Source organism: Gambusia affinis, linkage group LG03, assembly GCF_019740435.1.
Source record: "Gambusia affinis linkage group LG03, SWU_Gaff_1.0, whole genome shotgun sequence".
Taxonomy (NCBI): Eukaryota; Metazoa; Chordata; class Actinopteri; order Cyprinodontiformes; family Poeciliidae; genus Gambusia; species Gambusia affinis.
In genome coordinates this window covers 27911580-27938300 of record NC_057870.1, presented here as the reverse complement: position 1 = coordinate 27938300, position 26721 = coordinate 27911580, and the positions used below count along the sequence as shown (strand labels likewise).

At 37.0% G+C, this 26721-nt stretch overlaps 3 protein-coding genes across 33 annotated transcripts in view; 2 read left to right on the top strand and 1 right to left on the bottom strand.

The window, feature by feature from the left end:
• Positions 1 to 136: 136 nt before the first annotated feature.
• On the top strand, positions 137 to 2893 carry si:dkey-174n20.1 (uncharacterized protein LOC796174 homolog). The gene is made up of 4 exons (XM_044111461.1): positions 137 to 786; positions 979 to 1221; positions 1330 to 1632; positions 2435 to 2893. Exons 1-4 carry the CDS (start codon positions 666 to 668, stop codon positions 2692 to 2694), a joined length of 927 nt encoding a protein of 308 aa, XP_043967396.1. The 5' UTR covers positions 137 to 665; the 3' UTR covers positions 2695 to 2893.
• A 994-nt stretch (positions 2894 to 3887) lies between these two features.
• Positions 3888 to 6846, top strand: LOC122828152 (nuclear factor 7, brain-like). The gene has a single exon (XM_044111460.1). The coding sequence runs from the start codon at positions 4094 to 4096 to the stop codon at positions 5501 to 5503; it is 1410 nt and encodes a 469-aa protein (XP_043967395.1). The 5' UTR covers positions 3888 to 4093; the 3' UTR covers positions 5504 to 6846.
• Positions 6847 to 11317: 4471 nt separating this feature from the next.
• camk2b1 (calcium/calmodulin-dependent protein kinase (CaM kinase) II beta 1) overlaps positions 11318 to 26721 on the bottom strand; it is a 75065-nt gene continuing 59661 nt past the window's right edge. For 19 of the 31 annotated variants that reach the window (XM_044111588.1, XM_044111590.1, XM_044111593.1 and 16 more), the window contains 5 exons: positions 24234 to 24282; positions 15058 to 15133; positions 14881 to 14975; positions 14058 to 14291; positions 11318 to 11935 (listed from right to left, as the gene is read on the bottom strand). In XM_044111588.1, the coding sequence (XP_043967523.1) occupies positions 14059 to 14291; positions 14881 to 14975; positions 15058 to 15133; positions 24234 to 24282 (453 nt within the window). In that variant the 3' untranslated portion in view covers positions 11318 to 11935; position 14058. Of the gene's footprint in view, positions 11936 to 14057; positions 14292 to 14880; positions 14976 to 15057; positions 15134 to 15747; positions 15925 to 16859; positions 17004 to 18230; positions 18321 to 24233; positions 24283 to 26721 lie in introns of all 31 variants that reach the window. The other 12 variants (XM_044111578.1, XM_044111577.1, XM_044111581.1 and 9 more) reach the window with 2 other exon arrangements.

Sequence of the window (26721 nt, the reverse complement as noted above, 5' to 3'; positions counted from 1 at the left end):
AGCACACCTGAATAGAATAATTAAGGCTCTGGAGAACTGATCTACACAAGGTGGAGGTAATTAAGCCATTTCATTCTAGTGTTTTGTACCTGTGGCACATCTAAAAACTGCAGGACTGCGGCCCTCGAGGCTTGGAGTTTGAGACCCTGACCCTTACTTTCCATACAGTAGAAATCTTTTTAATGATTTCAGTTTTTAATTATATTATTTCCATTGTTAGTTTGGTGTACCGTGTACTGTAAAGTTATTATTCACCGGAATTAATTAATTACATTCATTTTAAGGCGGCTGAAGAAAATTAACATAACTGACAAAAGTTACACTGAGTCGGATCCGTTGAAAACAGAAAAAATCGAGCCAAACGGACAGGATCTCGAAGAGGATCCCGAATTTCTATAATTTGATCTTCTCGCGAGATCTCCAGCGGAATACCGCATCATTTGATAAGCCAAAAATGGGTTGTAAAAAAAACCATTACAAATTGATTCCTTTATATTATTGCGATTAACAGTAATACACGACCGTTTTTTGTATTCAGCTTAGTCTGAATTATATCCGATTACAACTAAAAGATCCGGAATGTTGGAATATTTGAGGGCGGTCATTCAGTTAACATGCTAACAAGCTAATATTTGTAGCAGCATCACTGTCGAGCTAACCAGAAAATGTATCTTCTCTATACAGTTATTGCCTCTTTAAGTGTATTTTTACTTTTAAAATGGATGAAAAGGAGGAGATATTTCACGGAGCTGAAAAGACTTGATGGTAAAACGGTTCTCATTACAGGTAAATAAACATGGCTTCTGCTATTCATCTTTATTGTTTTTGCAGTAAAGTTTGCAATTAAATCATTATCACTTTTACCCATTAGTTTCTGATGCTAAATGAATTGTGCTAATAAAAACAGGGTCCCGTTTTGTTATCAATTTAAAGTTTTTAAGATGAAATAACGACGGAAGCATGTTTTTCTTGGTGTAGGAGGCAACTCTGGTACTGGCAAGGAGACAGCTGTTGCCCTGGCAACGAGAGGCGCCCGTGTCATCATTGCTTGCAGAGACCCTGAAAAGGCTGAGGCGGCCGTGAGAGAGATCAAACTTCACAGTCGATCTTTTAATGTCTTCTATATGGAGCTGGATCTGGCCAACCTGCGCTCCGTTAGAGACTTTTGTAAGAAGTTTCTGCAGAAGGAGAAGAGTCTGCACATCCTGGTAAATAATGCAGGTAAGTTTATGCTTCCTGGATATAAAACACATCAGATTAAAACAAGTCAATGTTCTATCGCGCCCAGGTCATGTCATGTCATGCATTTCCCTACTGGGTCTTCCTCAGGCATGCCCGGCATCCTTGACTGGACAGACGACGGCTTCAGCATGTGCTTTGGAGTCAACCACCTGGGCCACTTCCTCTTAACAAACCTGCTTCTACCGCGGCTGAAGGAGTGCGCCCCCAGCCGGGTCATAACTCTCACTTGCTCCAGCTACAAATACCAGAAGCTGGACTTCCAGGACCTCAACTACAACCTGCTGCCCTTCTTCACCTATTGCCGCAGCAAGCTGGCCAATATTTACTTCAGTCAGGAACTGGCCCGCATCACCGAGGGAAAAGGAGTCACTTCCTATGCCGTGCACCCTGGTAAGAACCTTTCATTTCCTTCTCCTCAAATCTAGTATTGGATAGTAGGGTGTCCCTAATTAACATTAATTTAGTTAATTTCAACAAATTTCTTCCAAAAATTGGTTCATTTTAGTTGTTTTTTGTTAGTTTTTTTCCAGCCAAAGTTGGTGTTCATTACATACAAAAAAATAAAAGGTAAATTAAGAATTAGGCCAGAATAAAGAACAACCTGTGTGTATGAAATGCCAACTCCAGACAAACACTGATCAAATCCCCCCAATATTATTTACGCACTATGTTCTTAACATATGTCATTAAAATTTTTTAGTTTTGGATAACCTTACCAATTTTTAACCTCTGGTTGTTCACCACTTATACTTTTTTTGTTGAATACAAAAAAGTAACAGATTAAATACTAAATTGTTTACTAAAATAGATTATTCAAAAGATTTAGTCTATAGATCAGTCAAAGGAGAAAGTTAGTGACAGCCCTACTGTCTGCTAGAACTCCAGACTTTTAATATCTTAGTAGAAACAAGAAACTTGCTTACTTCCTCCATTAATTTCTGGAGATTAATATTTTTGTCGATGTTACAACAAACATTTGTGCTTTGATAAAAGCTGCTGTTTTTTTGTACATTTTTGTTTGGGATTTGTCTGGAGATTCTTTGCTAAACTACATAATTTTAGTTTTAAAAAATACGTCTCAGTAGTTTCTCTTTTTCTTTGCAGGAAAATTGTTGAAAGGTGGTTGTTGAATTGATGATTTTGATTATGTTTTTAACAGTTTCATAAGTTTTCTGATTCATTCTGTTTCCAGGTTTTGTCCAGAGTGGCTGGACGTGCCACTTCTCCTTCCTGTTCCGGATGTTCATGCAGGTGATCATGTGGATGTTTTCCGTGCCGTGTGAGATCGGAGCTCAGACCGTCATCTACTGCGCCGTGTCGGACGAAGCTGCCAAGCACAGCGGGGGTTACTTCGTCGACTGCCAGCCTGCCACTCTGCGTCCGTTTGCAAGAGACGCAGGTGTGGCAAAAAAACTGTGGGAGGCCAGTGAGAGACTGGTGAAACTGGCATAATCAGAAAGTCACAAGACATTTACCCTGAAGTTATTTATTATTATTGTCATTATGTTTATATTGTAAACATTGTGAAAAAATGCGGATCTTCCTGTTCATTTGTTTACATTTTCACCAAAAATCTGTAACATTATGTTTTTTATGCTTTCACTAAACAGTAAGACATTTACTGTAAGATAAATGTTTGGCTGCTTTAAAATCTGTTTTATTGGTTGAATTTTCTGTACACTTCAACAGAAGGATGGCTGAAATATCCAACAGTTCTGCTTTCAACTGCTGTAAAAATCACATATAAGTAATTGAAACACACCAATTTTGGAAAATCAACAACCTCAAAATGTTCGATAAAAAGTTTGAGGTGTGTTTTTTCCCCCCAACTGCTCAACAACTGGAGGTTACTACTGGCAGAAAAGATGAAGAAAACTACAAGAAGTGGTAGAAGATGTGTTTTTTAAATAATTTATCACATGAACAAACTTATTCACGTGATTTTTAAATGCTTTTCTTATTTAATGGAAACACCACATTTACTAAATGAGTTTCTTTAACATTCCAAAATGAAAGAAAACTATTGCGAGGTTTATGATTTGGAGCAAAACTCAGTTTACTGGATTCTGATCTTGACTTCAACCACATGACAAATAATTGGTGATTCAAACTAAAAATAGATTATTCAGACTTGGAAGAAAATGGCTGAGAAGTTATTCATTGCTTCAGATTAAATGCAACATGGCAGATCTTAAACTCCAGGCCTTATAGATGTTGTGCTATTTTTAGATTTGTTTCTGGTCCTAAACACCTGCATTAGATGTCTGGCTGCCTGTCCAGAATGCAATCTAATCCAAGTTCAGTTTATGATGTTTCAGCATTTCACTAACTAACAGTTCAATCTGTTCTGTTACTCTTAATAATCATTTAACTTGCTGAGGAATGCAAAATTAGAAGACCTGAAATGTATGAAATTATTACGAAAACAGGGACCGTTTTACACCACAATTTTAGATATACATTCATGTTTCATTTGATTAATGCACAAATGTCAATAATACAAAAATGACATCACGATTATTTTTGCAATATTGCTTAAAATATTCTTTTGGATTCTCCAGCACGAATTAAAACGAAAACTACAGTAAAATAAGTGCTTACATTTTTTAAAAAAGTAAAAATGACAACTCATCATTTATTTAGAAGAGAAAAGCATTAGCACCATCTAGTGGCCAGGTTATGTTATGGCAGTTATAATTCAGTAAACCTGGCAGAACAGGAAAACGAAACTTAAAGAAATATTTTGCGGAACAAAGAGACAACGTAACAGGAACGTCTCCCATTTCTAAAGAAGAACTCAGAAGGAGGACTAAAACTCAACATACTGACTTCAGCAGAGGAATTTGCTAAAATGGCTGAGAAAATCGCTCTTGTTGAAAGTTACCTGAGCTGCCATATTTGTTCAGAGATTTTCAGAGATCCTGTTTCTCTGAGCTGCAACCACAGCTTCTGTTCAAGCTGCCTGCAGGAATTCTGGGAAAAGACTGGAAACAAGAACTGTCCCATCTGTAAAAGAAAGTCGTCAAAGGAGGTTCCGTCCATCAACTTCTTCCTTAAAGAACTCGCTGATTCGTTTGCTGGGAAGCAGAATGGAGCTTTAACTGAGATGGGAAAAGAGAAGAAGGAAGAGAAGAAGGTGGTCTGTGAGAAACACTCTGAGGTTCCTTACTGGTTCTGTGAAGACGAGCAGAGAGCTGTGTGTCCTGTCTGTGAGTTTTCTCTCCACCAGAGTCACAAAGTGGTTCCTCTAGATCAAGCAGTCAGTGAGCTGAAGGAGGAGCTGAAATCTGAGTTAAAGTCTCTGCAGGACAAGAGGAACAAACACAAACAAGTGGAGAAAACATACGATGATTTGATTCAACACTCCAAGAAGCAGGTGTTGTCCACAGAGAGACAGATCAGAGCAGAGTTCAACAAGCTCCACCAGTTCCTGAGAGAGGAAGAGGAGTCCAGACTGGCAGCTCTGAGGGAGGAAGAGGAGCAGAAGAGGAAGACTATCATGAGAGAGATGAAGAGGATTAAGGAGCAGATCTCCTCTCTGTCAGACAGCATCTCTGCTGTTGAAGAAGAGCTGCAGAAAGACAACGTGTCGTTCCTCAGCAGTTATGAAGCCACTCAGAGCAGAGCCAGAGGTCAGAGGTCACTGCCAGATCCACAGCTGGTCTCAGGAGCTCTGATAGACGTGGCCAAACACCTGGGCAACCTGTCCTTCAGAGTCTGGGAGAAGATGAAGGACAAGGTCCACTTCAGTCCCGTCATTCTGGACCCAAACACTGCTAATGGATGGATCCATCTGTCTGATGATCTGACCAGTGTGACACATGGAGACGCATGGGAGCAGCTTCCTGATAATCCAGAGAGAAACATTTATACAGAAGTGTTTGGTTCTGAGGGCTTCAGTTCAGGGAAACACAGCTGGGATGTGGAGGTGGGAGATCATCCTGACTGGTATTTGGGTTTGGTCAAAGAGTCTGTTGACAGGAAGGGAGAGAGAGATGTTACACCACAATTTGGAATCTGGTGTTTATGTTTTGAAGATGGAAAATACACTGATGGTGATAGTAAGTTCATATCCGTGAAGAAGAGTCTCCAGAGGATCAGAGTCCAACTTGATTACGACAGCGGCTTTGTGTCCTTCTACGACCCTGAAGACATGACCCACATCTACACTTACAGAGACACTTTCACTGAGAAACTCTTCCCATACTTCAGTGTTGGAGAAGCTGCTGGAGCAAAACCGACAAAGATCAAAATTATGTGAAACTGAAAAGTTTGTGCAATTTTACTGATATTTTACATGATTGTTTGTTTTATTTTGAAATTTTAAAATAATATTCTAGTTAATTTGTTAAATAAGAAGAAAAGCTAAAGTCTGGGATTTTATTAATGTTGTAATTTTTGAACTATGATAGATTTAAAAAAATCACTTTGTATGAATCCTAAAAGGTGGAATTATTGTTATTGATAAATAACAATAAAACCAGACTTTCTCTGACCAATAACAAGTTAAGGTGTTCTTTAAGGGGTTCATTTTACTTCGAGGGCTTTGGAATATTTTAATATTGTATAACCTTAATAAAACTCTGAGGTCATGTGACCAAGACAAGCCGTTTATGGATTTTATGAAAAACTGAAAACTAACAGGACATTTTCCTTCCCTTTAATTTGACATTGGAGGACTCTTATGAGCTTTTTAGAAATCATCTTTTTATAATTGCTTTTGATAAAGTGTGTGGATATACTGGTGTTTTATTTGGTGTTTATTACTCGACTTTTATTATCTAATGCTTCCAGCTTTAGTCTATTTTTATTTTCTTTTTAAGAATTGTAACAGAAAACTTTTTTCATTTTACTCCAGAATTATGGAGATTAGTCTTTTTCAAAATGTTGCAGATTTGCCAACTTTATTTTTACATAAATGTTAAAGATCCTAAAAACGTTTAGTAAGGGGATCATATAAAAAGCAGTTTTCAAATTATTTCCTTTACTGTGAAAAACAAGGATACCTAAACTACACTGGCTTTATGGCAAAAGGTGACAAAATCAATACTGTCTTTCTTCTTTAATACATTAAATCCTTAATCTAACTCAGAATCCAAGTTTTCTTTTTCACATTTGTTTAACCAGCTAAAAAAATTATTAATTGATATAAAACTAAAAATATTAAAAATCCCTAATAAGGCTAATACTTTATCGCAGCATTATATCAGTCTAATGTATTTTTTATTAACTTTAAAGTTGTGTGATGGGAAACAGATTTTACCTGCCGATCAAAGTCAAACCAGATCAAGAGAAAAATCTGCCAATTCCAATCATTGGCAGGTCGATCGGTGCAACACTATTAACGAAAGGTTGAGAACATTGAACTAAAACTTCAAATGGTGTTTGATTACTTTGTTACATTGTCTGTTTAATATACTGTGTACATTTATTATTTTTTTTTAAATGCTTTCAAAAGTTTGTCTTTATGTACACTCATCTTTTATTACCATAAACAACAGAATATTAAATCTAATATTTTGCATTTGGAAATTATTTTCCTTTGTTACATTTTATGCATTTTTTGCTGTTGTTTTCTTTGTGCAGATATTAAAAGTTTATATGATTATTTGAATTATCATTTTTAGAGATTTAATAAACATTTATGACATTTGGAGTGATGTGTTAATGTAAACTAAAAACCATCTACACAGAAAGACACTGCACTTTCTATTTAAACTCATTTTATTGATAACACCTTAACACATTTTCTTGAAGTTAGAGAAACACGTGTAGCACGTAAGAGAACAGAGCAATAATCTGAAGAAGCGGAGAGCTGTAATATTATACAGAGGAAAGCCAAACTGACAAAAAGAGACAAAGGGAAACCAGAAAGAGCCGACTGCAGAAAAATGATTGAAGAAGGTTGGAAATAGAGGGAGCAGGAAAAAGAGAGACTCCCACAGAAGAGAAACCACCTCAGTGTTGTCAGAGCAACTTAGTTTCTGCTGCAGGAAAAACAACAACAACAAAAAAAAACAAAAAAACACGCAGACGTTCAGAGTGAAAATAGCGGCTTCAGAGCTCAGCCTGAATGAACCGGTTCGTTTCTCTGATCCAATTTCGGGACTAAATGCAAAACATTGTCTGTGCTTCATGTGGTGCGACTGCGCCTCCTGCTGGCTGTACTGACAACACTGAGAACCCATAGAAAAGCATGCAAAAGTATCATCAACACATCATCATCATTGTCAACATTATCATAGTCCTCCTTAGTGCCACAGTCATGATTATAATAATCCTTACCATATTAATCATCTTCATTATATCATCTGGAGACAAAAATAGTTATATGCACTTAAAAAGCTGAGGAAAATAGAGAAAGGTCGAGTTTACCAGCATTCAGTAGAAAATGAGAACCCAAATAAAAACACCGAAAAACTAAAAGTGTCCTTTTGACTGTCATGCAAATAAGATAAAAGCTACGCTGCTAGCAGCAGTGCTAAAATACTGTGAACTCCCTCGTTTTAAATATGAGAGTCTTATTATGTTGATTTTCAAGGCTAGAAATATAATAAGAACAGAAGAACATCACTTTTCTACTGTACATGCTGCTATTTCTTCATTTTTTTCTGGATAAGGGTTGACCTATTAGTATTAAAACATGTTGAAGTAGACAGGAGCGTCCTTACTGGATGAGACGCGAGTACGATACAAACTCTCAGTGGTGAGGAAAAGGCTTCATCTGACAAAATTCAAGAAAGTGTTGATACATCCGAGGGACAGCTGACGCAAAATACAATCCTGTTTAATAATATAAGTCATAAAGTGACCCTCTTAAAACAGTAGCTCAGAATCACTACAGAAGTCCAAATGTGCCCCAATTCATTAAGGAAAATAAATGATTACTTTAATGTCTTTTAATTATTATAATTTGCACAAAAAAATACATAGATAATTAATGGATTTATTATTCATTTATTATGTGTTATAATAAATCAAATATGTTGGTAATAAAAATATTTACAAAAATACAATAATTATCTCAGTATAATTTAGAAGTTTGACTGTGTGCTCAAATGCATGAGTAAATGAAATAAGTTGATATGGTTTTACCTTTACCTTAAACTTTTAATTAGTGGATTCCACATTTAGATATCAATGTGGTTGATAGGGTATTAAATTAATTATTACACACCTAATTTTCTGAAAAATATTTGAACTTTTGACACTCCATAGATCTAACTTATTGTATATCAGCCAAATTAGGTGTGCTATCCCTTTAAGAACAGGTTTTACAGACAGTACTTGCACAATTGGAAAACATCTTAAGAAAAAAAAAAAAAAAAGCACAGTAAAAACATCCACTAAAATAAATAAATAAATACTCAAAATAAATAAAAACCTGAGGACTGTTCACCAAACCGACAGCTGGGTCTCTCTGAATCTCTTGTTCGGACCGAGCGGTGATACAAAACGCAAAGGCAGTCAGTGGTGGACGAAGAACAGCGAAGCTGATCGCGAGTCGAACCTCTTCTAAAACGAATATCAGTTTTCAGTGCTGCAAAGTCCATCTGCTCTACCCTGCTGCCTCTGGCACAAGCACTTTATGTTATGAAAGGCTAATAACACTGTACACAAACTGAACATAATGAAGTAAAAGCACAGAAAAATAAAAAACAAAGCATGAAAAAAAACGTCCTGGGGTTCAAGGCCAGTTCCTGTTTCTCATAAACCTCCTAAACCTGCCCCAGGGTTTCAAAGAACACACACTGAAGGCTTTAAATCTACATGCACATACAAACATATTGCACACTGTAATAAAAGACCGACATGATTGAAGCACCAAGCAAACACAACCTTCAAGATTCCCCACTGCTGCAGGTTGGAGTCTTAGTTTTTAAATGTGCTTCATTTGGGGGAAAAAAGCAGCAGTAACACCAGCTTTCTGCTCTACGGCTTCAGAAACGACAAAGGTCACACAAATCCGAAAGGATCTGTCGTTCAGAGCGCCGATTTCTTTTGTCGCTTTCAATTAAAGAAAAAAAAATTAAAAATAACCTCTTGTTGTGTTTCAGCCAGCAGTGCAGGTTAAAAATAACTTGGCCTCTTTAAGAAGGAGCGCTGAGCTTCAAGCGGGTGTTCATCCGTCTCCAAGCAACAACAGGAGACATCGGCTGAGCATCCCCGTCTACCCCGAAAATAAAAAGAGCCCCAAGCAGGTTCAGGATGAGTCACTGAGCTTCAGGTCTGACTGAAAACAGAGGGAGGCTTCAGCAGACCTTCCTCCTCATCTGACACTTTATGTTTGATGCTTGTAGAAAACATCTACAGACAACATGATCGTCTTGTGCATTTTGTAGGTTTTGCAGCTTTAAGCTGTTGTAAGACATGAATCAGAGCTCCTGAGTGCAGGTAAGAGAAAGGTGGAAAAGAAAGTTTTCTTCTTGATTTACTGAGGTGCGTCAGACTTTAGTCTCTTCTACCACTAACATTACAATAATCTTATCAAGTGTTTTTGTAAAGTTTCCAGTGAAAATATCTGTTTCCTTAAAATAAGGCAACACTAACTTCTGAGCAACATTTTAGGAAGATAAGAACTTCTATGTTCCAATTTTAAGTCAATTTCAAATGAAAAAGTACTAGAACCAAACAAGGAGAAGCAGCATTCATCTTCTATGCACCACAAATCTGGAACAAACCTCTAGAAAACTGCAAAACAGCTGAAACACTGAGTTCATTTAGATCAGTGCTCCGTAATAAATGGAACATTGACCAACATATTTGATGTGTATTGATGATGGCACTTGACAAATTGTAATGGTTGTTACTACTTTCTCAATTGGTGATTGAATTAATTTTGTGTTTTATGATGTGAAGCAGTTTGACCAGCCTTTTTGATTAAATAAACTTGATTGATAATTTCACTTATTACATGAGAAAAATGTCTTGTTATAAGTGAAAAAATCTGCAAGAAGTAATTTCTATTGATATGAAAAAATAAAAGTTACTTATAAGTTAGTTTTGTCTTATTTTGAAGTGTTTAAAGATTTTTGCATTGGAAACTAGACAACTTGATCAGATTTTGTGTTTTTGCAGTGCAGCTAAGAAACAACTGCAGGTTCCTCTGATTGTGCTCAGCTACCCGGACTGGACTGTGATTGCTACATCGCTACCTAGCATGATCGCGCTCACCAACACATCCTGTACAGATCTGGTCATAAGTTTACCTACTTTTATCAGTTATTGGTTTATTTACGCTGTTTTTCCCCCAGATCCTCACTTTTAACAAACAACCAGATGGACTTTTGAGAAGAAGTTTGAATTAATTGCAGATTTTTTCTTATATGTAGAAGGCAAAACTATAATATAATCTAGCCACTTAAACTCTCTTATTGTTTCAAACCCAAGTACACTGGACCATCTGGCATGCATGTTGGTGGCAGTTTTGCTGCCAGTGATACCAATGCATTGAACAACGTTTAGGTAATTATTAATAAAGAAGACTTAAATACCCAACAAAAATTCAGTTTTGAATAGACAGACCAAACAAACCAGTTTAAACAAACTGGTAAGATGATTGGTCAAATATGGAGCCAGAAGCTTAATGTTTTGGTGGAGAGGCAACTTGCTTTATCAAATATTAGTGAGGCTTGTGTGCATAAATTTGAATTTGTTGTGTTATAAGGGAAAGTACACAATAAAATCAAACTTGTGTGCCCAGTTCTTGCTTTTTAAAATAATAAAAGTGATGTTTTTTTCAACCCATTCCACACAGAAAAAACAGAAATTAATCCCTTGCAGCCTAAACGTAATCACATCCTTTACTGTATGTAAACTTCTGACCCCTACTTTATAATCACACTCTACGTTCAGAAACGTCCCATCCAAAAAGCAACAAAAAACGGCCGAACGATAAAAGAAAAAATACTAAAACCGACGATTCAGCCATGACTTCAAGTGCAGTATTATAGCTAACGTAGAAGAAGCAAATTATAAAAATGGCTAATAAACCTTTTCCACTTAACAGCCACAATAATAATAATAATAATAATAATAATAATAATAATAATAATAATAATAATAATAAAAAAACAAGAAAACAGTCACTGTTACTATGGGGAATAAAACATGCTTCCTTAAAAAGATAAAACAAAAAAGTTCCTTCAACTCTAAAAACCACTGGCATCAAGAAATTTGAATTATACAAATTACATATACAATTGCAAATGTGTAACAATAATCATAATATAGTAATGATAATTATAGATTTTACTTAAAACTTTACATACTGTATTTCCAGTGCAGTGTTTATGTCACACAGGTGCGGATTCACAGGAGGACAAGAGAGGGTCACAAAAATATTGTGGTGGTGGGAGAGAGACCACAGGTAGGGGGCGCCAGACCCCGAATCAAACACCCAGTGAGCTGGAGAGAAGAAGAAGAAGAACAAGGAAAAGAAGAAGAAATAGAAGAAGATGTGGAGCGATGGTCGTCAGAAGCTTATTTTGAGGATGCAGACGGAGGCGGGGTCACAGTTGTAGAAGGAGAGGTGCATGCTGGGGGATGGAGTCCAGTGAGAGAGGGATTTGATTGTTGAGGCGTGACGAGCCATGTCCTCCGAGTCAACACTGGATGTGTTCCTTCATTCCTTCCTCTTCCTCTTTTCTCTCCAGCAGATCATTCCTGACAGACACAACTACAGCATTCAGCCCTGAAAAGGAGAACAGACGACTGATGGATCACAGGCTTCACACTCTAAGCTTTGTCCAAGTAAAAAACGCAGATAGGACTTGGTAAAGAGTGATTTGGATAAGCAAAATTAAGTCTTTATTTCTTCACATTTTGGCTGTTTTTTTGTTGTTGTTGTTGCAATCATTTGTATTAGGATGGATATTTATCGTTTATCATTTATTGTGACAACTCTATTAATATAAAAATTTTGATTTATTATCAGCATTAATTCCAATTAAAGTTGTTGAAATCCACCAAAATTGTTAGTTTCACCACTTTCTTCACATTTTTTTTCAATTAAAGCATCACAAAATGTCAATAAATTAGAATATATCATTAAATCCAGGTATTGTGTACAGTTTAGTAGTTCACTTTTCACTTCTTTATGTGACTCGTGTCCTAAAGAAGTGCATTATAAATGAATAGGTCTGTTGCAATAAGCAATAAATAAATTAAAACACATTCAATAATTTTCACTTGCATGATTTATTGTTTTTCTCTTTTCTTTCTTTCTGTCAAAAACTGCATGGTAAAAGTCTTCAGCCTCATGCTTTGGTCTCAACCAGCCATTTTTTGAAGGACAATTTTGTTTACAGAGACTTCATAATTCATTTTATTAGTTGTTTCTGTTATTTTCTTTATTTATTTTGGATATTTAAAATGTCTCCCAGTTCCACTGCTAAATGAATTTAGAATAGAAAGTTTACTGATCTTTGAGAATTTGGCATTATTATGCCATTACCATTGTGTTACTTAAAAGCAGTCTCAAAACAACAATATTATCATATATCGCAATAACTTCTGGGACAATTTATAGTCCAATATCAAATTATTTGTGATAAAATTTTAAATCCATATTTTCCACCATTAATTTGCATTCATATTAAAATTATTCCAAGCAGTTCAGTCACAATTTATGGAGGAGAAATAGGTGTAGAAAATTACATAACAAAACAATTACGCAGGCATGTCCTTCTGCAGATGTAGTATCTGTTACATTTTCTTGCTTTTATGAGATTTTAAAAAAGTGTCATGCAAACACTTTTTAAAGATAAACAAGACATTACTGCAGAAGTGTCCTGGTGTTTTTGTGTCCTCCTCTCTCTTCCAGTCAGTGGAGACAAACAGTTGTCCTTCCAAAGTTTGAAGGTCTTCCGTGTCTAATCAAGGGTGTTTCAATGGTATCAAACTTTTAACACAGACAAACCAGCACCCAGTGCAGCAGCTACATTTATTGGCCTTCCTGGTGAAATTGTTCAAAAAGCCTTAAAAGAAAGAATTTTTTTTGCTGCATCGGGATAATGTCAAATCTTAAGCTGACTTGTTTTTATGAGAAAATGACACCTGGGTTACAGCTGCAATCCCAAATGATGCTGTTAAAATAAAAGTACCTAAAAAGCATTTAATTCCATTTATGCAGCGCTTTTTAAAGCTAATCAGAGTTTTTAACAACTTATAATTCATGAATTTTTGCTTCCCTGCTTCCCTTTAGCAATCAATTATTTTGATGGTTAAGGATTTAATCACATTTTTAAAAATTGCCAATTTCTGCCTTTTTTCATTTAGTCATTTTATACAAAATTAGAAATACATAACACTGTAAATAAATAAATAATTAAATTACTTTCTAAAATAATTACATAAACATTTTATTGCCTAAAATACAATTATTTCGATAATTCATTCATCAGGATTAGTTCGATGTGATATGATCAAACAAGTGAAGGATTTAAATGGATTTGGAGTTAAATTGGGCTCAAAGAGTGAAAAAAAAATTAATCTGAGAAAAAATATTGGCACTGAAAAAGATTTGAAACTGACAAATGATTTAGAAATAGAAGAAAAAAATTGAGACAAAAAAAGATTTGAAAACAGTTCAAAACTAGGTTTCAGATTCAAGTTGTTGTTTTTTTTCCCCCCAAAACATTTTCAGTGTAAAATTAAACTACTGAATTAAAATAATTATTTATTTGAATGTTTTTTGTTCTTTTTTACAAATCTTTATATAAGTTGCCGATACATTTCTTCCTGTGAGAGTTTCGAAACATGCTGTGAGTGAGGCGGCCATCTGCTGCCGTGTTGCCCAGTTGGCAGGCTCGTACCTCACTGGAGAGGCGCAGCTGGCGCGCCTGAGCAGTGGAAGTGGATGTTCTGCCACTTGCTCTCTCTGCGATGCCAGACACGCGTTTCCTCCGACTGGCTGGAGCGCGGCCGGCCCTGGTTGTCGACAAACTGAGTGAGCCGGATGTACGCGATGCAGGCGGCGTCCTCGCCGATCAGGTGGACGTGGGGGTTCAGGATGGTGGTGTGGATGGGCTTGTTGTTCTTAGCCAAAACTGACAAAAAAAAGACATTACTTATTTTAGATTATTCAATAGAAGAAGAAAATGGAGACAAAAAGAGATCTACAGTCTCTTGGAAAAGATTTTATACTCCTGGAAGGTTGTCTCATTTTTGCGGAACAATAAAAGCCCTCAATGTATTTTACCTATGTTGTGTGAAATTGTAAACAAAAGCACAAAAAACAATGAATCAGATTAATTGTCATGAATTGATTATTGAAATAATTCAGTAATCGATTCAGCGTTAACTGACGAATGCAGACTCCAAAAAGGCCAATTGCTGAAACAACACAGTCAGAGTAGCAATTAAATCTAAACTATAAAATAAATATACATTTTGCCTTTAAGACAAAAGAAAATGTTTGTTTCTAAATCTGTTTTACCCAGAACTTCTCTAGTGGCATTTTTAGCTTCAACTGGCTCCACTGACATTGGAAGGCATCGCATCATATATTATTCTGATTACCATAATTCACAACTGAGAAATGATCTGAGGGAATCTTACCTCTTAGAGAAAGTGGAATAAATATAGGAAGAGAGGAATGTTAGATGAATCAAGGGGAAATAAATGTTTACATCTTACGGTTCTCAAAGTAGAATCTGTGGAAATCCATTCCCTCTACCAGGTTTCCCAACGCCTCCGGCTCAAACGAAGTCAACCCAGGATCGCAGATCTTACTGACAACACAACAGCAGGGCTTGTTTTCAAGACCCCCAATTATTCAAATGACACAAAACATTCAAGAGATCCCAGACTCACGCGTAAGCGTCAAAGTCTCCATTGTTGATGGCCTCGATCAGCTGTTCGGTGATCTTGATGATTTCTTGTTTACGCGCTGCAGAAAACAGACGAAATACGTATAAATAAAGGTAACCAACAACATGAGCTGGCCTGAAGGAGAGAAGTTAGTTTAGTTTTTTAAATACAACCAAACATGTTCTGGGAAAGGTAGACATGACTCCACACAAAGCAGTCACTTTATTTTACAGAATTAATGAAAAGACAAAGTGGGAATTAAATGATTAATCGATCATTGAAATAATTGTTAACTAATTACTGATTTAAACAGTTTCAAACTGTTTAGTTTATTAAGAGAGCACACACACCAACGCACGTACACACACACGCACTGCCATCTCCACGATACTGGACATGGCACATCGTCCAGTATCGTCACAAGAAGAGTCACCTTTTGTATTGAACTATAAGTTAAAGCAGCCGCCTGCAGTCAGCAGTAATCTACCAGCAGAGCTTCAACGAGGTTTAAAACATAAAAATAAACCATCTGCATTTAGATCAACATGATCTACTTCACTTTGCAGAACATGCTTCTGTTCATCCAGATGTTAACATCAATCCCAAACTGAAGTCCAAAGTCATCTGATCACAGCCTCTGATTGGCCACCATGCAGCAAGGGGGGCGGGGTTTTCTGTGGGCTTAGTACTCACTCTGGGATGAGGACAAAGAGGGGCTGGAGGGGGAGAGGGAGGGAGGTGGGGGAGTGATGTGTGCAGGTGGAGGGGCCGGCTTGGTGACGGGGGCCGGCGCCGAGACGGCGTTGCCGTCGGGTGCAGCGGGCGGCGGCACCCTGCGGACGCTGCTTACCAGGTCTGTGAGCCGGGACACTGAGGGGGTCCAGGATAGACGGATGGATGGATAGAATGACAGAGGAATACAGAACAAATTACAAACGACAAGATGGGAAAAAAAATATGAAGAAGATCAGAAAAATGAAGCAATGGGTAAATTTTGAGTCAATTTAAAAGCTGTTTTGGCACTTTCACAAATTAGATTATTTTATCAAATATCTCAATAGTTTCTGACACGTAGAAATTATTTCATTTAAAATTCTCCTTTTTGGGTGGATTAAAACAAGAATTTGTATTTTTTAACAGAAAGAGTTAATCTGCCATGTGATTTAATGTCATGTAATTACATTTAGTTTTTTCCTCTAGTTTTCAAATTAACAAGATTTCTAGATAAGTTTTCTATCTCTTTACAGTTTACATAAATTGTCTTTTGATAATATTTTCATATTCTTATTTTTATGTTTTAAAAAACTTTGCTCTTGGTCTTTTTGCACCTTTATCAGGGTTGTCAGTGGACTTATAAAGGTTATTATTTATTTTTTGGAGGTGAAAATGCCTTTTCTTAGATTTGTACTGAACACTAGAGTAACTTTTGTGAAATATTGCATCTTGTTTTGGCTATTATCCATTATTTTTAAAGACTGTTTTACTGAGAACGTCCTGTAACTATGCCATGTTTTTGTGCAGCTTTTTAAATCTCTTTCCTGCAGTTCTATTTGTGGCCATTTAAAAGTACTTTTATATCTTGTTGCTCAAAGTTTGCATGCATCTTGTTGAAGAGCATAACATTTCTGATTTCTCAATTCCCTTGTTCCAAATCCGTTCTGACCCTGTTCTGTAATCTGTCCAAGCTTCTCATCATGCAGCATCTTGGCATGGTATCAGAGGAAAAGCAGATGCCAGATAAATGACTATAACTCTCATTTAGAGGTCGTTTACTGCTGAGTCTGTTTTGGCTCCTGCCCACTTACTCTGCATGGGGACAACAGGGGTGTGTGGAGGGGAAGGGGCGGAGAGGGCAGCTGGAGGCGGAGTGCTGGATCTACCTTCTCCGTCGGTGATGGGCCCTGAGCCTCTACGCACAGAGCCCAGCAGGTCAGAGAACTTTGCAGCAGCTGAATTTGGGAAGGGAGGAACATGGAGGCGTTTGAATCTCAAAGCGACTCCCAGAATCCACAAACTTTCTCGCCGTAAGCAGTTGTTATCAACAACATTTCTGCACAATATTCTGACAAAATCCATGCTTGGAAATGTGAGAAAAATAACACTAACACGAGAATTAAGCAGCGCTATTGTTGTTTTACTTGACGCCACAAGAGGGAGCCAAAGAGTAATTCAGGAAACAGCTGGAGGTTTGACTTGAGAAAATTTAATTTAAAGCAATTTACTATATTTGTTCTAGGGCTGGGCAATATGGCTTGAAAAATTAAATCTCCAATTTTTTTCTACCAGATCCAATTTAACTGATTTCTTTACTCGCTTTATTTCCTAAAAAAAAAAAAAAAAAAAAAAGAAAAAAGGCTACAAGATCTTTTGACTACAAGAATATTGTCATTAGCAGAATAAAGATGCAATTTTACCAGAAGAATGTCTTAAAATTAAGAGGAAAAAATATTTTTCCATGAGAACAAATTATTCCAGAGTGACCAGCTTAGTTCGTATGGTTTTTCTTGAAATAGACTTTATCATTTGCTCAAAGTCCTACCACTAATAATGATTTGATTATAATTTGATGCTGGTGTGTTAAAAGATTAAATTTGTCCTATAACGTCATAAGATGATCAACATTCTAATTTTAATTTACATTTTTCATGTAGGAGTTATCATAAAATTACTACCCTTTTTTTCCTAATATCATGAGTTTATTCTGGTAATTAAAAAAAATCAGAATCTGCCCTTATATTCCATCTTTATTTATTTAGACTTTGAATTAGAGTATCAAACAAGATGGCTGCACTTGGCGTGTCGACATCACCATGAACTATGGAAACACAAAAAGTGCACTGGAGAAAAAAAATTTGATTTTCAGAACATTAAAACATTAAAAAACATAAAATAAAACTGATGAATTAATAAAATTGCTGCTCTACTGCCCAGCCCTAATCTGTTGATTTCTCGATGCTGTTAGTAAATGTTTAAAGAAGCTCAGGTTAAAAATCCCATTTTGCAAAAATCAGGGATCCTCTGGGATTTAATGTCTCTAAACAGCAGCAGGTGGATGATTTTAGTCCATGCAGGGATCAAATGGAAAACCACCCCCCCAAAGAAAAACAACAAAGATGTTGTTTTTGGTATAAGATCTGAATGTTAGAGGCTGAACCTGGCCGTCCATGCTGACTTACAGTGAACAGCAGCTGAGGAGCCCTGAGTGCTATCAGGCTGGGAACTTGTGCTGGACTGCGCCTTAAGTGAGCTGTTGTCTAAGCTCTTTCCTGACAACATCCACACACAGAATGAGACCAAACACAAGTAAATCAAGAGATGGAACCCAGGCGGATGTTTTCCACCAGAGAAACAACACAATCGGGAAATAAAAGGAGCGGAGGAGACGACACAACGGGGGATTGTAAACACGCAAAGACCCAATTTCTGCCCTCACACTGAGAAATTAAAGCAACTCCTTGGTTGAAGCAACTAAAGGTAATCATTACCATGGTTAATGACTCAGTTTCATTCAGATTTACAGCTGGGGCTGCTGCTGCATGTGGGGCTTTATTGTGACATTACCACGATTCTCACCAGAGAGCAAAAGATTGATGATGACAACGGTGATGGCTGCAGTAATGAGAAAAACTACTCGTATTGTTTGTTCGCTTCATTTTCTTAAAACTACAATGTATATTTCTCAAATTTTTATGTGACAGAGCAACACAAAGTAGAACAAAAATTTCAAGTGGAAGGAAAAGAGTAAATGACTCTCAATACTGGTGACAAAACAATTAAAAAGTGTGGTGTATAACTGTCTTTACAATGAAAACCCCAGTGTAAATATACCTTGAAAAGTTGCTTGTTTGGTAAATATAATCCATATGAATGTAATTTAATCTCAGTGGTGATATGTGAAGACCTTAGAGAATGGGTGTCCAAACTGCATCCTGAGGGCCATTTGTGGCCCTTGCACTGATTTTGTGGTCCAAACTGCAGTTCAAGAATGATACAAATTTGATCTGTTCAGTAAAGGTGATTGATGTAGATGGAGACTTTCTATGTGGAATCAGGGCAAAATTATTACAGACACATTTTTCTTAGAATGGAAAATGTAAAGTATGACATAAAGTATTTGTATTTTTACAACCAAACTTTTATAATAGGTAGAACCACATCCATCCAGACACTTTATTGAAAAGCTAGATTATTAAACATTTTTGAAAAAATGTGATCCAAACCCTGTCCTTATACAGAGAATAAGGAGAAAATACAATTGTTTGATCAAGTAAAAAAAAAAAGGAAAACTAGATGCCTTTCTTTTACTACGGCAAACAAGCAAAATCCTTTTTATGTTCTGAATCTACAATGAATAAAATCCCTTTCCTATATAAACTACTTTATTTGCTTGATTTTAGTTTTTATTTTCTATTTGCTGCCACAATTTTGGCAAATACGGCAAAAGGTTTGCCCACTCCTGCCTTAGAGGTTTATTGGAGAACATTGGCAACCAAAACGCATAATAAAAACCAAGAAACACAGCAAATTAATCAGGAGTCGAATGGGAGGAGGTGATAGGAAAAACAGGAAAATTAGAACCTGGTGGAGACTGAAAAAAATTTGAGACGGATGTGAAGGTACAACATACAACCAGAGCTCTATGTCAAGACTTTGACATTGTTGTTCACAGATGTTCTCCGTCTTACACGACAGTTTGAGTTAAAACATAAAAATAAAAAATACAAAAATCAGACTTCAGAAGCAAAAGGTGATAAGTCAGCCCCAGAGAAGCTGAATACAAACACTCACCACCCTTCATATTTTATTTATAAAACATTTTAAATGCCCAGCAACTTATAACTTCACAATGATGCATTACTCTGTGTGGATCCATCCAAAACATTCAATGAAATCCTCTGAAGTTTGTAGTAATGAGTGAAAGGGTTGAAGGAGAATTAATACTTTTCCAGGACATTCATTCACCTGGTGCACATGAATGTGATTCTTAAAAAGAACCATGCATGTGGGGAAAATCCCAATGAAGATCTGCACACTTCCATCGTCTAAGAGCAAGGGTAACATCAGAAACACTAACAAGTGACCTCCAAATCCACAATGTTTGACTTGTCAATAACTTACAACAACCCTGTAAATAACAAACTCAGTAAACGTTCTTCAGAATAACTATCTGTCTCAAAAACAAGCAGCATAAAATGATACCGAGTCTAACAACTAGCGTAGTATTGAGGCTAATACAACAGATTGCATCCTCCAAAAGTCAACCTGGGTGTTGGATTACAAAGCAGCTGTCCAGCACTAACCTGACAAGACCCCAAAAAGACTACGAAGGCACAAACTGTTCCAGAAGAGCACGAGCGACCCCTCCTCCCGCGCTCACCTAGCCCATGAGGTGTTCTCTGCGCTGTCAACCCCGTTTAAATCTCAAGATCCATAAAAGTGCCGTGTGAGACGAATGCCTTCCAGGGGTAGCGCTAGAAGAGCGGCGTGTGTTGACTGTGTCACCTCTCTGGGCGGTCTGTTGCGGTTTCCAGCCACCAAAGCTAAATTTAGGTGGCCTCCCCCTTTTTTAGCCTCAACATCTCTGTCAAAGGTGCCCCAACCCTGACCAAGCCTCCTACAGGGTGTGGTGGTAGGGCTGAATTTGGGAGAGGAGGACTGTGTCGGGCTTTTAGGACTACAAAGTATATTGACAATTCATTAGTGTTTTTAATATGGCCAGTGAAATAAAATCTTACCCAGGTTATTTAAACACATTTTAAGGAACATTTTTAAAAAAATGGGCTAAACTGGAATAAAAGAGGAATAGAAAGCCAAAAAAATCCCAGTGTCAAAACAATGTCAGTATTTAGAAGCAGATATTTTCACAAAAAGGTTTGTTGCAAAACATGCTTGCTCTATTTCCAAATTATTGAATGTGCCAGTGAGCGTCACAAACTGCATTTCCATTGACATTAAAATTGTGCAAAAGGGAATTACAAGAATAAATTTGCTAAATTGAATAGCATAAATTTAGAAAAAACTCACTTTGCTTTTGTTCTAAGATGAGGTGATTTTTCAACTACAAAGAAATTAATTTATTTTGCAGAACTGCAGTGGAAACACTTTTGTTTTGCATCACGAGTCATGTGCTCAACAAACCAAAACTACCACTGGCAGGAAAGATGAAGTAGATGACAGGAAGTGCTTTTTAAATGACAAAACTTATTCACATGTCATTTTCATTGAGTTTTCTATTTAATAGAAACACAGCATTTGCAAAATTATGTTTCTTGATCATAGCAGAACATCAACAAAGATTTGCACACATTTGTAATGTAATGTAAATGCAGCTGCTGGAGCCATAATTTTGAAGTGGAAAGAACAATATTCCACCATAAATCAATCATGACCAGGTGTTTCTGACGGATAACTCAAAAATAATTTTAACACCTCAAAGAATCCAGGAGCAACCAGGTTCATAAACACCTGAAAATAGAAATTACAGTTTCACCATAGAAACAATACGTAATTTACTCAAAATAGTCTCTGTGTGCACAAGCCACCACCTCTGAAGAAGAAAAAAAAACTACATTTTGTTTAAAGTTTGCTGCAGAAGATTTTTAGAAGCCAGTAAAATACTAGGAGGATGTGTGGATTGCTTGAGTTGTTGCAGATATCTAGAGTGAATCTTATGTCACTGGGCCCACTAGAAATGTTCAATAATTATTTCACCCACTGTCATCCTCATTGTTGCAAAGGGATGATTGGAAGCAATAAAGTGAGGTTATTACGTTTCTAGAGGTAATGCATCTCTGTTATGCATGCTATTAAAGGATCAAACCAATCAGAAGAAATGTAAGAAAGTCAATTGGTATGTTTGGGTTTCCCACATTACATCGTAAACTAGCCGATAAAATGAAAAACATTCAGTTTATTTGCTCCCTCATAAAACGTTGCTGTGACAACATAACTTCAATACAGCTTTCAAGCTTTAAAGGTTTTTCTGAGGATAACAGGATGGAAAAGGCCATTTTTAGACCAACTCCGTAGCAAAGTTTCTGAATATATCTGGATGTACATATTTAAAGTTTTGGCAGCCTCAAGCCTTTAATGTTCTGCTGTAAAAATGGTTTTCTCAGCTAAAACGTGAAGTCGTAGCTTTCAGCCACTCAGTAATAGCAGCACAGCAGTTGGTTGCAAAGGAAATTGAAGGCAGGCTGGTGATGTTGCTGACCAGGGAGACAAAATCTTTTCTGAGGCAAGTCTGCAAGGACTGCTTTGTGTTAAAAGAGCAGCACTCTGAAATTTTATGTCTTTTCACATAAAATCACATATTGGAAATGGCTAAGATTGGTATCATGCAAATTTAGATCATCTGGATATGTTGTTTTGTCTTTCTAACTCTGGTTTGGCTTCCATGCAGTTCTCAGCTGTGCTTGATAGGGAATTAAAAAAAAAAATCACAAAGAGGAAGAGAAGATGGAAGTGCACATTCTGTTCTGTGTGCTTGACACTGAAATGAAGCATTCATGACCCCATTTAGACACATTGTACTCAGCTGAGATGTTGAAAGCGGGGCTTTTTCTCTGTGCTGAACTCCGCAGGCTAGAAAAACTCAGACACACCCACAGAAGCTAAAAAAAAAAAAAAGACTTGAAACAAAAGCGCAGTGTGGAGTTTCTTTTCTAATATGCAGGCTATGTTCTGCTCAGCGGCAACTGTGCCAGCTGAATATCTGAACAGGCGTATTGGCATTTTGAGGAACGGATTACTCAGGATCCTCGATTCGACCCAAAGTGAAGCAGCTGAACAAGACATGTGACATTTTACGGCCCTCCGCTCACCTCTCAGACACACCAACAATCGCACAGCAGGTGACAAAATGCATCATGATGAGGCAATGCAGCCGGGCTCCACCAGGGGTCAGTAAAATGTTAGCTTCAGCTGATTTAAAGCACAGCAGAAACATCAGATACGTTTTTATTTTTTATGAAGGAGAATTCTCTCAACAATTATAATATGCTGCAGGATCTTTTCGTGGGCGTCTACACACAAATAAAAAGAGAACATGGAGTTATTTTCTCCCCTTATTCAAAATCCAGAAGATAAGCAGGAAACATCCAGTGATAAGGGCATTTATCAGAGGTTTCCATAAAATATAATGTCAGGATTTCAGCACACTTTTAAAGTCCAAACTCTATAGTTTATGAGGACTTGAATAAGATGGATGGAACGAAAGAAGGAAGGACGAAAAAAAGGAAGGAAAGACGAATGATTGGTTAAATAAATTAACTGAGGATCGAAGAAAGATGGATGGAATGACTGGATGAATAAAGGACATAAGGAAGGAAAGAGGAAAGAAAGGAAAGATAGATAGAAGGAAGGATACATAAATGATTGGTCATATAAATTAAATGATGGATGGATGGATGAACAGATTGTCAAACAGAAGGATTGACGCATTGATGAATGCTAAAAACGGTTGGATGAACAGATGAATGAATGGTTTAAATGACTGGATTGATGGATGTACGGACAAATCCAATGAATCCATGAACAGCTGGATCTATGGATGGATGGATAGATGGATAAATAGTTGGGTGACAATTATCAACAGATGTATGGATGACAGAAATGCTTGGTTGGACGGACAGATTTACTGCAGGACAAATAACATGACATGGTTCATGGATGAAGGATGAACAGATGGATGAACAGAGAGAAAGACAAATAAATGGGAAGCTAGACAGTGTTTGTCTGTAAATAACTTTCGTTTTGCCACTGAGAATATTTCAGTCCCACAAACAACAAAAACAGAGATAAAATAAAGGCTTAATTTTAGAGGCTGTACAGATTGTTACAACAAATATTCACAAACTTAATCTTTTCACAAAGAGGCTCTTTCTGTAGTAGAGCTGTCAGGAACACAAACCTGCCTCTGAAAAAGACGAAAACCCGCTGAAAATCTAAGCAAGCTACCAGGCAACCAAAAAGAAGAAAAAAAATGTTTATTTCCTCCGCTGTTGTAAAACTTACTCATCTGCCTGATATGATATTCATGGCAGCAGTTACACAAGCTGGCTGCCTAAGAAACGGCATCATAAAACCATCAAGTGCTTATAAAATAAATCCTGTAATTTACTGCTTCTTTAACGTCGGCGAACAGAAGCTCAGACTCGTTTGTGTCGGTGAGGCCTTACCTTTCACATCCTCGTCCTCCACGGTGGTGTTGCTGCTGTCTGACGACTCCTGGAGAGGAAAACAAATCAACCAATCACTTTGTGTTCAGGCACAGCAGGGGATTCACACTGAGCAGGACACACATAAAGACATCTGTCCCACAAAGGATAAACAAGGTAAATCTGCACAGGCGGAACACAGGCCAGCAGGGGGCGCATTCTGTCATGACACATCATGAACAGCGGCGCATTTTTTACATGTGGAAACCGTTCAGGAGAGGAAGCCAAAAGTTTTGAACATGATTCTTACTCATGTTAGTAAGAATCATTTTTAAAACTGTGACATCAAATCAAAATGTGAAATCTGTGCGACTTTTGACCTTAAAGCTCCAGTATCTAACTTTTCTATTTTTTATTTTTTTTTTTTACGTATTTGTTGAAACTGTCACTGAGACAGATAATCTGTGGAAAAGGTTCGAGCTCCTCTGCCTTCTCCCAGTGCTCCCAGTGCTAACCAGAAACAACCAATCAGAGCCAGGAGGCGGGTCTTAGTGTTGTCAGTCATCCTCCATGTGGCTCGTCCACTCCTCCCCTTCCTTTGCTTCCTCTTTGCTAAACTTCAGCTTCTTTCTGATAGCAGAGCCTGCTGTGAATACTCATGCTGGTTAATATGGCCACCGATGAGTCGGCCTGAGGATGGATAACTCAATAAATCACATAATAAATTAAAATTACCTCAATAATTTCCATTTGGATGATCATCTTCTTTGCCTTTTTGCTCTCTCTTTCTACCAAAAATTAGATGATGAAAGTCTTCCATCTGGTGCTTTGGTCTGAACAACGGCAATTTTATTAAAAGAGACTTCATAATTCATTTTGTTTGTTGTTTATGTTGTTTTCTTTATTAATTTTTATATATATAAAATGTTTTCCAGTTCCACACCTAAATGTCCAATAAAATGTAAGGCTTATTGATCTTTGAGAATGTGTTCTTGCATTATTTTCCCATTACAAGATTGCCTGAAAATGATCTCAAAACAACATCAATACTGTTTACCGTCAATATTTTGTTACTGCGACAGATCTACCAGATTTTCCTGCAATGCCAAGTTGTTTCTTAGCCATTAGCATATTTAGCAGTGTGTAAATGAGGATGATTGGCAGCGCTAAAACCCTCCTCCTGGCTCTGATTGACTGTTTTTGGTCGGGAGCTGTGCATTTTTGTAGGCAGCAATAGAAGCTCAGGGATGAAGTGGTGGAAATCTATCTTTTCACAGATTACTTGTCTCATATTACACTATAAGACTATAGTGACAATTTTAACTAATATGTAAAAAAAAATGTATACGTACATAAAAGTTACATACTGCAGCTTTAAACACTTTCTGCCTTTCTGAAACTTTAAACTGGAGGAGCCTTTTCTACCTTTCTCAAACTCATAAGCAGACAGACGAGCTTCTCACAGGAAGATCGGCTGTCATCCCGGGCAGAGCGGCACGCCGTTCAGATATATTTATCCACCTGTCTGTCTGCCTGCCTTTCTGTCACTCCTTTCACCAGAAGAGGAGTTTCTGATTTCCAATTAGCAGAATAAATGGGTCTAAATTCCCCTGCATGTACAGGGTGCTGAGAGACTCCATGACCTGATTAGTGAGTGCACACGTTCACCAGCAGCTTCAAGAGCACAAAAGTGGATTTTTATAGCCTTTAAAAGAGCAGCCAGTGACCTGAGCAGAGGAAGAAAGAGCAAGGAGGATGTTAACTGCATTTCTGCCAAGAAGAGGGGGAGAAAACTGTAACATTTGTTAGGCTCTAAATATCTGATCACACCTTCTGTTTGTTTCTTTGCACATTTTGCAATTTTATGACTCATTTTTATAAAGTAGTTTATCAGCATTCAGTCCTAAAATCATTAGATGTCAGATTGACTTTAGTACTAAAGAATAAATATTCTGCTCTAAATTAGATGAGTGTCAAAAACTTTAATGTTTCCTTTGAGTATGAAACAAGTTTATAAAAACCGGATGTGACAGAAGAGATCTGTCACATCTCTGGGTGGAAGAGATCTTTCTGCAGATTCATGCACAACTTCCAAATACATACTGTGTAAAAACATGTTTTCTGTAATAACTACTATCAGAAGTTACATAAGCTGAACAAACATAAGAGCACCTTTACGGGCAATACAGATCTTTGACTCTACATGAGAGATAAGAATTGGATAAAGTGTCTCACTGATACAGTTAAACCTCACTGAAATATGAAATTATATTTGAATAAGCTGAACAAATATGGACAGACTTTGGATCAAAGTGTAGAGTGTAGAGAATTGATTAATGCCAGTTTGATAAACCGATAAATAAATGTGGGGAAAGTTTTTTTTTATTGTTTTAATTCTGCCATTGAATATTCTAATACCAGTTATTGACATTAGAACCAACAATACAGGCGAGTTGAAGGGAACCATTAAAGCAACTTGGGTCCATTAAGCAGAACAACAAGCTGTCTC